At 34.3% G+C, this 14,838-nt stretch overlaps 3 protein-coding genes across 4 annotated transcripts; all 3 read right to left on the reverse strand.

Annotated features, from left to right (window-relative positions):
* Window positions 1-219: 219 nt before the first annotated feature.
* On the reverse strand, window positions 220-2,977 carry LOC123884684 (isoaspartyl peptidase/L-asparaginase-like). The gene is made up of 4 exons (XM_045933849.1): window positions 2,389-2,977; window positions 2,053-2,286; window positions 1,219-1,305; window positions 220-949 (listed from the first exon to the last, which is right to left on the reverse strand). Exons 1-4 carry the CDS (start codon window positions 2,545-2,547, stop codon window positions 458-460), a joined length of 972 nt encoding a protein of 323 aa, XP_045789805.1. The 5' UTR covers window positions 2,548-2,977; the 3' UTR covers window positions 220-457.
* Window positions 2,978-3,127: 150 nt separating this feature from the next.
* LOC123884683 (isoaspartyl peptidase/L-asparaginase) lies at window positions 3,128-5,431 on the reverse strand. Of its 2 annotated transcripts, none has more exons than XM_045933847.1 (4): window positions 5,083-5,431; window positions 4,743-4,976; window positions 3,831-3,917; window positions 3,128-3,721 (listed from the first exon to the last, which is right to left on the reverse strand). In XM_045933847.1, exons 1-4 carry the CDS (start codon window positions 5,242-5,244, stop codon window positions 3,230-3,232), a joined length of 975 nt encoding a protein of 324 aa, XP_045789803.1. In that variant the 5' UTR covers window positions 5,245-5,431; the 3' UTR covers window positions 3,128-3,229. The 2 variants fall into 2 exon arrangements, with proteins under 2 accessions (XP_045789803.1, XP_045789804.1); XM_045933848.1 differs by having other exon boundaries at window positions 5,136-5,275.
* Window positions 5,432-7,924: 2,493 nt separating this feature from the next.
* Window positions 7,925-11,931, reverse strand: LOC123885835 (protein MICROTUBULE BINDING PROTEIN 2C). Its single transcript, XM_045935166.1, has 5 exons — window positions 11,614-11,931; window positions 11,451-11,534; window positions 9,369-9,710; window positions 8,927-9,145; window positions 7,925-8,510 (listed from the first exon to the last, which is right to left on the reverse strand). Exons 1-5 carry the CDS (start codon window positions 11,773-11,775, stop codon window positions 8,340-8,342), a joined length of 978 nt encoding a protein of 325 aa, XP_045791122.1. The 5' UTR covers window positions 11,776-11,931; the 3' UTR covers window positions 7,925-8,339.
* Between the last annotated feature and the right edge of the window lie 2,907 nt (window positions 11,932-14,838).

Consider the following 14,838-nt stretch of genomic DNA (forward strand, 5'->3'; position numbering starts at 1 on the left):
TATTTTAACTGGTGGTTGGAAAACTAAAATCAACAGCAGATAGTCACAACACGCAATGCAAACTTTTTTTTATAATATAATAAAGACTAGAAAGAGTATACACTTTTTTAATTTGACTTACTATAGTAAACTTTAAAATGTAAACTTATTCATGTGATGTGAGGAGGACAGTGCATGACACACCACTAACTATAATGAAAGCTATACTGTGACAAAGTGTTAAACGACAACATTTTTCTATTTATTTCATTTGATCAGTTATATTACTACATTATTAAAATAAGTAACATATATTAAACAGTTATATGACAAACTATAATAATAGCAAGCAAGGTCAGGGACCAAACAGCAATATGTACCTTGACAAACAAAGATTTCCATATGATAAAACCATAGATGAACCATCAATAAAAAATGTCATAGTAAATTAAGTTTGGAAATCAGATAAGTCTAAAGATCATTCAATTATGGGTTCTGACCAAATTGCAACCTCAGAATACCCATCTTCAGTAGCAGAAGCTCTAAACATGCCTGGTGTGTTATAAGGCATTGCAATATCTCCTGCAGCAGAAACAGCAACCAAACCAACGGTACCCTTTGGTGTGCGCTCGTGTATAACAATATTAGCAGCTTCTTTCAGAGAAAGGCGTTTGAATTCCATCAATGCTGCCACATCTCTTGCTACTGTCCCGCGAATTATTACTTCGCCTACTCCTGTTGCAGAAACTGCACAAAGTTCATTGGCATATGTTCCAGCACCAATGACTGATGTGTCGCCGATTCTACCGACCATTTTGTTCACTAATCCACCAGTTGATGTTGCAGAAGCTAGATTCCCATTACTATCAACAGCTACACATCCAACAGTTCCAGTTTGACTATCACCATTAGCAAATGGTGTTTCTGTTCCACTCTTAGTATCATTATAGATGGGTTGGGTATAATCAATCTATATATTTGTCAAAAACATAAGTTGTCAAATATTATAGGAGAAGGGAATAACACATTAGGTGATTTCTTTTTCTTTTTTTTTTTATCAAGTAGCCTAGTGACTAGAAATTCCACCTTAAAGGTGAATAAGTGGAGTGTCCGGAGTTCGAACCCCAGCTCCTGCATATATAATCTGATGTCCCTACCAACTGAGCTAAGCTCATGGGGACACACGTTAGGTGATTGATGTAGCATAAATATGCTACTGTTCTTATGAAAAATAAATACCTGGACCCTATTTGCTTCTTTTGCCTGATTTAGTCTTTCAATATTTTCTTCAGTAATGAAATGGCTTGAATCTACAGTCTCAACTCCCTGAAAAATAAGGATACATGATCATCAATGAAAATGAGCAGCAAGCTACAGTCATTATTACAAAATCCACCAGCATTTAGAGGTGACTAGTATTTTCCAGATGAAATCCACATGTATCCTCCTTCCTAGAAATTATGTTCAAGGCCTGTCAAACATTGTGACCTCTCCAAATATATTTATTTTTCACAAAGTATCGAACTAGAAACCTAAGTATCACTATATACATTCTTTATGCACTTAGAGGTAAGAGTTTTTATGTCTCAGCGACTACAACGGGATCACAATTAAGCCCATATCACATCAGCCACATTTGATTGATTGCATTCTCAACAATATCGAACCTACGTTTGGTATCACGGTGAATATGCCAGAATCACACCGTGATTTTGCAGACCTTGGTTACACTATAATGTTGTTGTGTTATATTAAGACACTGATTGGATAAACAATTTAACTAAGTGCTTATATGTTATAACACAAATGTTAATCATATAAGTGTTTATGCATAAACTAACTCTATAACAAAAAATAACATAAAGTCAAACTATTTTCATATACGCTATGAACTATTTGCATAAGGTATCATTGAAAACATATTGAAAACAGCTTACGGACATGTTGTAAATTGTTTTTGTAAATTCTCACAAACAGACTCTGAAATATTTATGTCAGTAAATAAACCCAAATAAGATAATCTAAACATGTCCTTAATTCATGAATGTGAGATTAAAAAATAAATAAACTAACTTGTTGTCTAGCAAATTCCTCAGCTCCATCAAATGCCAAATAAATGTGAGGAGTATTCTCCATAACCAAACGAGCCAACGAAACAGCATTAACAACAGTAGTAAGACCAGAAACAGCACCACATTTCATAGTATTACCATCCATTATAGAAGCTTCCATTTCAATTGTACCTTTGTTGGTGAGAACAGAACCTCTTCCTGCATTGAAGTGTGGAATGATCTCTAACTCGCGAACCTATGATGAATGATTATTACGAGAAATGAGAATAAAACTCAAAACAGAAAAAAATGATACTAAAAGTGAGTGAGTGAATGAGTGATGAATACATATACATACAACAAGTTCAACGACATCTAGAGGCGTCATTTTGGAATTGAGAGCTTTGATACCGATTTGGAGGCAGTGACGGAGGGCTTCTTCGCGTGGTTGACGGCGTTCCGGTGGAAGTGAATATGGGACGCCGGCGCCGCCATGTAGAGCTATTGCCCAACCCATCAATTGGTTTGTTTTCTGTTTTTGACTCACACAAGTCTAGCTCGCTCAAATTCCGATCATGTATGCATATGCATAATATGTAGCTGTCACATGTTAGTTCAGATTTTATTTTAATAATTTAATCCAAGACCATAACTTCATTTTAATAATTTAACAAGACCATAACAAAACAACAACTTTATTCTTAACTTTTTCTTCACATGGTTGGTAATTGGTATGGTTGTGAGATGTGTTAAGCAACTCACAAGGAAACTGCTGAATGAAAACTTGTAACCAAACGTTTGTAAGGTTGTGTATGGTAAGCACATTGATTATGAATTGTTTATGCAAAATTTATGTGGACTAAAAACGAGTATAAGATAAAGTAATGGATTAAATATGTTTTTTCTTTCTATAAAATTAGCGAAATTTAATTTTCATCCTTATAAAAAAAATTACATGCTTTCATCCTTACAAAAGTTACATGTATGTAGACACATATTTTTAAAATAAGTAACATATATTAAACATTTATATGACAAACTATAATAATAGCAAGCAAGGTCATGTATAATCTGCTTAAAGACCAAAGAACAATATGTACCTTGACAAACAAAGATTTCCATTTAATAAAACCATACATGAACCATCAACAAATTATTTTATAGTAAATTAATTCTAGAAAATCAGAAAAATCTAAAGATCACTCAATTTTAGTATCTGGCCAAATTGCAACCTCAGAATACCCATCTTCAGTAGCACAAGCTCTAAACATGCCTGTTGTGTTATAAGGCATTGCAATTTCTCCTGCAGCAGACACAGCAACCAAACCAACAGTACCCTTTGGTGTGCGCTCTTGTACAACAATATTAGCAGCTTCCTTTAGAGAAAGGCCTTTGAATTCCATCAGCGCAGCCACATCTCTTGCTACTGTCCCGCGAATTATTGCCTCGCCTTTTCCTGTTGCAGAAACTGCACAAAATTCATTGGCATATGTTCCGGCACCAATGACTGGCGTGTCGCCGATTCGACCTACCATTTTGTTCACTAATCCACCGGTTGATGTTGCGGAAGCTAGATTCCCATTACTATCAACAGCTACACATCCAACAGTTCCAATTTGACTATCACCATTAGCAAATGGTGGTTCTGTTTCATTCTTAGTATCATTTTGGATGGGTTGGGTATAATCAATCTATATATTTTTCAAGAACATAAGTTGTCAAATATTATAGGCGAAGGAATAACACATTAGGTGATTGATATAACATAAATATGCTACTGTTCTTATGAAAAATAAATACCTGGACCCTATTTGCATCTTTTGCCTGATTTAGCCTTTCAATATTTTCTGGAGTAATGAAATGGCTTGAATCTACCGTCTCAACGCCCTGAAAAATAAGGATGCATGATCATCAATGAAAATGATCCACAAGCTACAATCACTATTCAAAAATCCACCAGCAATTCATGGTTACTAGTTTTCCCACAGGTATCCTCCTTCCCAAAAATTCTTTTCAAGGCCTATCAAGTAATGTGACCTCTCTAAAGATATTTGTTTCACAAGATTATTTTTGCACATAGAGCTCATAATTTTTATGTCTCTACAACTACAATGCAATCGCAATAAAGGTTACATCAGACACATAATGGATCACATTATTCACAATATCAAGTATCAAGAAACCCACTTGGGTTGGTCTGGTGGTATTGGCTTGGGACCTGGGAGTATGCTCCTCCTTAAGGTCTCAGGTTCGATTCTCTCTGGTGCCAATTTGGGTGGGCTAATTTAGCTTCTTCAAAAAAAAATATCAAGTATCAAGATGTGACTGCAACCATTATCGTTATCGAAAACCTTGGTTATAATACTAAGACCCTGTGTGGTAAACAGTTTAACTAAGCCTTATTACATAAACATCTATCATATCATAAGTGCTTATGTAAAAGTTATTTTATTTCGATAACAAAACATAAAATCAAATCAAATCAAATTGTCTTCATATAAATTACTGTATAAAATGTTTTCATAAAGCTATCATTGAAACCTTATTCGAAATCAGCTGAAAACAACTTACAAACAGGCAGTAAGTTATTTCTATAAGTTCTCCAAACAGTCTCTAAAATGTTTATGCTAATAAATAAACTCGAATAAGTCAATCGAAAACATGTCCTAACTATGAAAACCTTAAATGAGAATAGAAAAGAAATAAACCAACTTGTTGTCTAGCAAAATCCTCAGCACCATCAAATGCCAAATAAATATGAGGAGTATTTTCCATAACCAAACGAGCCAAGGAAACAGCATTAACAACAGTAGTAAGACCAGAAACAGCACCACATTTCATAGTTTTACCATCCATTATAGAAGCTTCCATTTCAACTGTGCCTTTGTTGGTAAGAACAGAACCTCTTCCTGCATTGAAGTGTGGAATGTTCTCTAACTCACGAACCTATATGATGAGTGATTATTACGAGAAATGAGAATCAAAATGAAATACAGAAGAAAATGATAAACGTGATTGATTGATTGATTGATTGATGAATATATATACATACAACAAGTTCAACGACATCTAGAGGGGTGAATTTGGAATTGAGAGCTTTGATACCGATTTGGAGGCAGTGACGGAGAGCTTCTTCGCGTGGTTGACGGCGTTCAGGTGGAAGTGAGTATGGGATGTCGCCGGCGCCGCCGTGTAAAGCTATTGCCCAACCCATCGGTTGGTTGGTTTTCTGATTATGACTCACACAAGTCTGCGAGATCACTCAAATTTCAATGATGTATGCATAATATGTAGCTGTCACATGTTAGTTCAGATTTTATTTTAAATAAGTTAACCAAAACAATAAACTTTTTCTTCACATGGTTGGTATGCTTGTGAAATGTGTCACAATCACACCTCACAAGAAAACTGGTAAATGAAATGAAAATGATGTTTTCTCTCCAACCGCGGATTTTTTTTATACTCTCAATATTTCAATTTTATCTTCGTAGAAAAATTCGGTTCGCAGAAACCAAATTTTTTTTAGTGCAAATTCAGTAAATTTCAGTTTTTGGAAATCGAAATTTATTTTCAAGACAAAAAAAAACTTCAATTTGTAGGTGTAAAAAAGAAACACGGGGTCGGAAAAGAAAGCATCATTGAAAATTATCATTTGAGAACTTGGGTCCGTTTGTTTTGGATTCTTCTAAGAAAAAAAAAATCCATTTTATCATTTTTTGATATTGTGTTGGTATAGATTTTATAGAAAATTATTTTGTAAAAAAAGAAAATCATTTTTAATTTCAAAATGAAAAGTTAATCCTATTTGCTTTTTATTTTATTTTTTAAAATTAAGGAATCTAAATATATAGGAGCTTCTCATTTAAAAAAAATGTTTTTTTGATAATAAACAAATGAAAAATAACTTTAGAGTTTTTAAAAAAGAATCTCTAAATTTTTTCAAAACAAAATCATTTTTTTAAAAGTTTAAAGAAACATTTAGCACATATAAGCTTAAATGATCAATGAAAGTTAATGAAAGCATTTCAAATCATAAGGTAGGCATTTTTTCTTTGAAATACAGTATTGAATAGTACATTATAAAAAGAGTGCTAAACTTTTTTTTTTTTTTTGGTAATATAGAGGGCTAACGCCCGAAAAAAGAAAGTACAAAATAGTCATTCTAGGGATAGCGATCCCCATTACATCAAAGTTCAGAAGCTCACTAATTTGTGACGGACAAGACTCATAGATAGTCAAATTATAATCTAAATTACAACCAATATTTGATAATGCATCTGCACATCGATTAGTCTCCCTGTAAGAGTGTGTGATCTCCACTACCCAATTCCTTTCCAACAAATGCACGATACTCTTTACTAAGGAATGTCCCACCGGGCTAGAAATTCTTCTAGATTTAATAACACTAACAACAACCATCGAATCAATGTTTAATACCACCGCTCTAAAACCCATCCGCCACGCATATCTCAAACCTTCAAAGACCCCCACATCTCGGCCACAAAAGCACTACACTCGCCCACACACTTTGCAAATCCACCCAACCATTCTCCATGACTACCCCGAATCACTCCACCACAGCCAGCTTTGTTGTTCCCTTTGCAAGCACCATCCGTATTCAACTTCACATAATTCATTTTCGGAGCAACCCAGCCTATCAAGGACATCACACGCTCCCTTTCCAGCAACATCCTATTCGGTCTCATCGCATGATCATAATCTGCCTTTAGTTTAATAACATGCTGTACAGGATTTTCCGGCCGAGCAAACTCTTCATCATGCAATTCCTTGTTCCTCCATATCCACAAACAATGACATGTAGTAGCCCAAAGATCATTCCAAGCACCACCTTCTATTCACTTAACAACATTACACACATTTGAAACCATCCAATTATTTAATTCACCCAAAAAGAAAACATTCCTATTATTTATAGGAACTATTTGCAACCATACATTCATAGCCAACGGACAATCTCTTATAGCATGGAGAATTGACTTAAAAGAGTGCTAAACTTAGGACAAAAATTTTAAGAAGTTCTTTTTTAAAATTTTAAGACATTAAATTCACTATTTTTAAAATTATATTATCATTTTTATTTTCGAACCATTATTCCGGAACACTGTTTAACATAGGGTTTGTTTGGTTCGGATGTTTTGGAGGGGAAGAGAGGGGAAGGTGAGGGAATATTTTAAAGTTTATGTGTTTTTGGTTCAGTTTTTTGGAGGGGAGGGGAGAGGAGGGGAGCAAAATCTCTCATAAACTCAATTTTTGCTTCTCCTCAAATCCTTGGGGGGATTTGGAGGGAAGGGGAGATGTGATATTATAATTTTAATTATGTTGACATAACTATCCTCATGTTTATTTTAATATGCCAAAATTATCCTTTTGATAATTTAAGGTTAGATATCTCCCTGATTTTTTTGTTTCTTGCATTTTCTTTTCGTTGCTAACTTGCATAATCATCCTGTTACGTGCTAACTTGCATTATCAAATTTCAAAAAAAAAAAAAAAAATTATCACTAGCGAAGTCTACTTGGAGGAACTTTTTCCGAAAACTTCTCAACCCACCACAACATTTCTCGTTCACCCTCCTAGCGCGCAAAAAAAAAAACGGAAAATACGTTCCGAAATGTTTTTCTAGTGTAAAATTTACACTAAAAAATTCGGAAAACGTTTTCCGAATTTTTTGGGGGTAAACGAGAAATGTTGTGGTGGGTTGAGAAGTTTTCACTTTTTCCAACCCCAAAATCACTTCCAAAGCCATGTGTGATTTTTTAGAAATATATGGTAGGCCTTTTAAGTATCTGCAGCCCGTAGTTAAATGGTACTGTAGCTCTCAGCCTTGATCATATTCATACATGAAAGTAGTGGCATTTAATTTCTAGCAGACATACATCAAGTAAGTTTTCACCTTTTCATTAGAATTTATACAAAAAGAAATTAACTAAAGAATTTATACAAAAATAAAGCACAAACAAAATAGCACAAGGTCCAGCTTGTGTTACAAAGATATGGACAACATAGGGAAAGTATGAAACCAGAAGACAACTTGGTCATCACAGTAACAGTTTGCTGCTGTTTTGAATGCAAATATTCACATTAAAACCTTGTTGAAGGCTTTTCCAAAAGAAAAAAAATTTGTCGAACGAGCTCTATTGATTTGGTACATACGATGGCACAAATTTATATTTTGTACACAAACAAGCATGTAAACAAACAAATCTCTCCCTTCCACACTGGATAGGTACTTTACCATTACTCCATTAGTGGACCCGGCGTGTATACATGTTAAATGAAATTAGCTAATCACAGGTTGAAATTTTTGGATTTGAAAAGTAGTGACTGAAGATGTAACCTAGCATTAGCAGCTGCAGCAACAGATTCTTCATCTTGTTTTTCATTGCAAACAGCAACTGCGACAATGTAAGCTTTTCTCGCTTCTTCTATTTTCTGGCATTCCATCTCATCCATATCATCCTGTTAAACCAGAGATTTTAGTTGAAAAGGTCAACATCCGAGGATTAGTTATTTCTGCACAATTGACGTTTAACATGATTTTTTCTTGAACAAAGATGTTTAACATGATTATGTTCTTAGAAATACATTGGTACCAATTAATTATACAAGAACAGTCTCATATTAAGCCATTCACTGATGCATGCCTTTCCTATGAGAAAATAAGATATAGGAAATATGACGAGAATCTATAAATGCTAAACCGCTGAAATTCAGTGCATGCATGCACAAAGTGGAAGCCGTGGACGTTGATAAACAAGCTATTCCTGTCTCTTGAACCAGGAAGGTCATCATCATAGTGGGGCGTTGAAATTGTCAACATATAGCAATGTGTGTGAGTATATGTATATTGATTGGGAAAATGTTAACAAACTCACAATATCAGGCACATGACTGAAAATATAAGGCTTGGTGTCATAGTCATCGGTATACTTAGCAGTGTCAGTTTTTGCTAAGCCTTCAAGCAGCAACGTGAATGTCGAAATATCTGTTTGCACAGAATCTAGCTCTTCTTGGAGTTTCTCCACTTTCTTGTTGGATGTCATCATTTCCCAGTGTATCTTTTCAAGGGCAGCTTGCTTATCTGCAAGTTTAATCTGTGGAAAAAAAAAAGACCGGTAAATGCGTAAGAAAACTTTCTAAACATTTCTTGTAATGAAATGGACTTTCTAAATGCTCCATGGGTATGTGAAGGGTAAGTACTAAGTGAAAAAGTTTTAACATATTACCAATTCTGAGAAATGGACCGTGCTTAACTGTAAATGACTTTGCAACTCCTTGTACCAAATTATTAATGAAAATACATAATGAAACTAGTACCTTAGCATCAGAGAGTTGTTGTTGAGTATACTTTAGTGAACCGTCCTTTTCTGAAACCTGGTGTTTCATTTCATCAAGTTTTGCATTAGCAGCATTCATCTGGTCTCTCAAGTTTTCTGCTGACTTTAAAAGTTCATCTTTCTCCCTTAATTTCAGCTGAAGGTCCCCTATCTGTTCCTTCAATGTAGCCAACTCTTCTATGTCCTTCTCTGATGTAAAAGCTCTTCCAGAAAACATAGAAAAGCTATCAGCATCATTTTGTCCTTGTTCATTTGCTCCATGGTCCCTTGTCTTTGTGGCAGAAATAGATTGAGCAACATTCCTACTTTTTGAATCTATAGCCTATCAGAGTACATAAATGATTCAGTATGGTAAATTGGTAACTAGAAGAAAGAAATATCAATCATAAAGATCTGTGCACAGCAAATTTTCATGAGAAATTATTCATTTGAAAGGATAGTTTTAGATTGCTACATGAACAGGATCATATTTAAACATTTTTTGTTTTTAATTACGAACAAAGCAGAGTACTGGGGCTACATGGTACAGACAATATGTGGTCAGTCAAATAAACATCCAGTGAAGGTTCTCTTGTAACGTGTAAGCCAATGACTGATTACTATGTAATTTTGTGAAGAAACTAACAAAATCACATCTCCAGAGTTTAGAGTCGTACCCGAGACTAGAAATACTATGTTATATTGAGTAGAAACCAAAAATAACAAAATATTACATCTCCAGAGTCTAGGGTCATACCAATAGGCCTAGCAATCTTTCATTTGTATTATCTAATACTGAGAAATCACATTATAAATAAAAAATACTTTCTGCAAACCATCTTCCTGAGGGTTTTCTAGTCTGAATCCCTAAGGGAAAGGAAGTTTATTGTTCAACCCATACTGACTGGGTCGGTATGTAGTGTGAACCACCAAGGACAAGAACATAAGTCTGAATCAAGAGGAAGAAGCACTTATATGGAGGGTGCATAACCATTGTGCTGCCGTTGCCAAATGGGGAATTGGGATTAGTCTCATGATGGCCAATTCAAATGGACCAAACCTAAAGATGTACCTAATGGTTTCACTTTAAAAAATAAGAAAGTTTAATATTCAAACAAAGTGTTTTAGTCAAGTGATAAATTATGTAAAAGGCTATAATACACGGGTAAACATTATTATAATATGAAAACAGGATAAATTATGTAAAAGGCTATAATACACGGGTAAACATTATTATAATATGAAAACAGGATAGTCAACAATGCGGCAATATCCTTCGCAAAACGCAAAAACTGAAAATCTATATCATATTTAATGCCTACATATCACTAGTACTAAACATTGTCATTTCAAAGCAATGGATTGAAGAAACAGCACAAAATTACAACAAAGTCATATCACTCGCAAAACACATGTCATTTACATGAATAACTATCCGTTAGCAACTCATTTCCCAAAGGTAACTGCCACCACCTATTAATATATCATCCTGGATGAATATGTAACCCACATTTATAGAGAATAGAAAGTATTTAATATGGTATGATGGAAATATGCATAATGTAGGGATTTTATGGTATCCATGCTTAAAAATGAAATGACTTGGTTCTGCAAATTTTCATGTTTAACCTCATTTTGGGCTACCATTCATAAACATGATCACAATAGGAAAAAACGATATAGCATAAGTATATAGAGATATCAGTATCTATGAAGCACAAACACTCCTCATATTAGGCATGTCCCAGTGTCGGCGGACACGCATCAGTATCCAACACATATCCAACACAACACCGAGACATATGATTACATTGAATTATATCATTTTCTCGAATTATTATGCCAATGTCGTGTCGTGTGTTTGTGTATGTGCTTCATAGATCAGTATCACATGCCCAAAACATGGTAATAGTAAACAAACAACAAGTGTGTCACATGATTGTAAACTACTATGTCGAATGGAAGTAATAATTTCTCGATTCCATGCACAATTAGCATAAAAACTACTAGGATCACAAAGTTGTAGAGGAAAAAAAACTGGAAAAAAAAAAAAAGTAAGGGGTAAAAGGTGGTGAATTCTTACCTTTTTAACCAATGATTCTCTTGCAGGTGCCTTGGTGTAGATCATGGAACCACGACGAGTAAACGAACGACTCGGTTTCCGATCCTAAAATCAAAATCATATAAATTAAACATTCAAGTTAACAAAACTAATAAATTGAAATGAAATAGGGTTGGTTAATTACTATGAGGGATTGAACGAGAGGGACAATTTCGACGAGATCGTTGAATAGGTCACGATTCAAATTGGAATTAGGTGCTGAAGCAACAGCGGTTGTGGATGATGAAAGCCATGAATCTGAGTCACCTAAGTTGGAACTGTTTTGCAAATCCACGAAATGCTGCATTTTAATTTTCTAACTGTAGAAGATCGGAGCGGAAACTTTGGATTCGAAGAAGAAGAAGAAGTTGAACAGTTGCAGAGCGAAAGAGACTGAGAAGAGACTAGAGTTTGAAAACGGATATCATATTACTCGATCATCAATTCTCAAATGACTACCTTACCCCCTTCAACCTCTCTTATCACAAATACTAAGAATATTTTTAATGTTAAAATAATAATAATGTTGGGGAATATAATCTTATCGGGTGATCTTACCTTATTAGGTGGCCAGCAACAAATTTTCAAAAATCGACAAAGGTAGCTGCAGCCGCTCTGACGCTCTAACCCTCCTGTAGAGGAGGGTTTTTATACTGCCGTGCCCCCAGCGCTTATCACTCTAGGTTAAAGTTGCTCCGCTTATCAAGGATAAGGGATGAGTCTTTGATAATGACGTGTCCTCGGATGAGGAGGCGTGGACCACGTACGAGACTGTGTTGAGTGGAAAAGGATGGTGAACGTGAACCACAAATTTGAGAGGAACTAGAGGATTCACACCTTTTATGTCAACAAAATTGGACACTCATGTCACAGAGAACTTCAAGTCCCCCTCATTTGGAGACCTTTGATGGGAAAGGCGATCCATACGAGCACCTAGCACATGGTGTGTAGATTTCACGAGGAAATTGATCAATCAATTTTTTGCAAGTAAACACCGATGGGTGACAATGACAAATCTCTTCAATGTTCTACAAGGTCACTATAAGACTTTCAAGGAATATCTCACCTATTTCAATGAAGCAACCATAAGAGTAGCAAATCCCAACCAATATATGTTTGTGAGAGCAATTCAAAATGGATTGAAAGTCAGACACTTCAACAAATCACTCGCTCAAAAGTCAGCTACAAATATGCAACAAGTTACGAAGTGTGCATAATGTTATATAAAAGGAGAAGAAAGTAATGTTGAGAAGAGTGACAAATACCCGAAAGAAAAAAGAATAATTCACCAAGGGAACACAAAAGAAACCTAACGTGGCGCTCAAAACTTCGGTTGATATTATAATTTCCTACTATATACTACATAGTCAATGTATGATTAGGCCCCTCAATATGCTCTAAAACCCCTAAAGAGATTTTTTCAAGAGAAAAATCATACATAGATAATAAGCCAAAATATTGCTGGGCTTAACGTCCATGGTTTACTTGCCCAAAGATTGGGCCGGCCCTTAAATTCCAAATGTTTTGTACTTTTACAATGGATTCTAGTAATTTACACTTAGGAATAGTGTTAATATTCCACTATAGAGAATATTTCAAATCCTTTTTCCCTGGAGTTTCTTTATGTAGTGTGTGACATTCAGAAACTTTTTTATATCCCACGTTTCCCTTTCATTGTGTCATAGGATTCATGTGAATTGTGGTCATATAAATTATTTTGGCATTATCGTATGAATAATTCAATAGCTTATAGATATGTTGGTTTATACTTGGTAAAAATTGTGCTTGAGGTTGGAGCTAGTCCTGCAATATTTCCCCTCTCAACCACACTGACCAATTGAGAGGATATTTTTTCTCCAAGACAAGATATACTTTAGAGATATTTTTCTGTACTTTGAAAAAGAGCAAATCGTGGCCACAGATTTGTTTACCATATATACTTGTCTTTTGAGGTTTATATTAACTAATATAAGCTTTGTCTAACATAAGTGATATAACTCATTCACCATGCAAAATATTTGGTAAACAAATATTTAAAAGGTACAAAATAGGTAATTACTGTTCAGTCAAAAAAAAAAAAATTATTGTTGCTCTAATCTCATTTGTATAGCCTCTATCACAAGTGTTTAAAAAAGATACTAATATACTTCCTCTAATCCTAGATATAATAAACAAACTAGTCACCGACCCGTGCTATCGCATGGGTTTTGTACAACAACATATATGATATAAAAAAAATATATAATAATTTGAAAAAAAATATATAAAAACAACTGGAAATTTAGTGATGATAAAAATAATAATATTCATTACAACGATAGATATAGATAAATAGTTCAACAAAATTAACAACTAATGTATCTGATATATATTAAGTCAGATACATTAGTTGTTCAATTAATCTAAAATATTTGTTTATATATTTAAGACCGGATGAAGTAACACTTAGTAATTAATTTATGTTATATTGGTCTAATTTTATTTTTTTTGGTTACATATTGGTCTAATTTTTATTCACTAGAACTTAAATGTCATATTTTAAGTGTACGACTCTTTCAACCTTTAGTTCAAAAAAGTTGTTTAAACTAAAGGTGACAATCTCCGCAAATCATTATTCAACTAATAGAAATATTAAAATTTTTAGGTTGGATATCATCACCGGAGTTCGAACTTCCAATAATTTGTCATTTTATCTATCTAGAAATAATTAAAGGTAGCAATAAATAAAAGTATATAAATGTGTCCTTGAAAGCAAAATAAAATCTGCCAAAGAAATCTTTCATTCTCTTCACTAGACCCGCATCAATACATGTTTTCATGGAACTAATTGATGGGCTAGTGGTGAAAACCTCTAGGTTCTTCATTTCAATGCCATCTTGTCAAGGTTGTGGATATAGTATGAAGAATCCTAGACATACACTGAAGAAGGTCAAGCAGAGCATTAATGGCATAATTGACTTTGGTTCCAATTCTTCCAAATTTGGATTTGTAGTTTAGCCACCTAATATAGCAGAGAAGTTTGAAACCTCGTCCAAATATGATCAGAAATCCTCTGCATTAATCCCACAGTCAGCAACCACCCCCTATAACAGCAATTATTATGCCATTGGTAGGACATATGTCAAATACAAACCTTCCAAAAATGCAAAATGGATAAGTTAATTTTCTTTTTTCACAGTAAAATATTAGTATGTTGATTATTATGTAATTTTCTTTTTAACTTCATGTTAAGCCCCTAATAAATTAAGAGAACACTTTGCTTATGTTGAAAATTTGTCAAAGATGTGAACGTATATCATATCAACTTATTATTTGTTAGACGGTGAGGGGAAGTCTCGCCGGATTGAATCAGTATGTTGGACATTGAATA

Source organism: Trifolium pratense, linkage group LG5 (assembly GCF_020283565.1).
Source record: "Trifolium pratense cultivar HEN17-A07 linkage group LG5, ARS_RC_1.1, whole genome shotgun sequence".
In the NCBI taxonomy this organism is placed as follows: domain Eukaryota; kingdom Viridiplantae; phylum Streptophyta; class Magnoliopsida; order Fabales; family Fabaceae; genus Trifolium; species Trifolium pratense.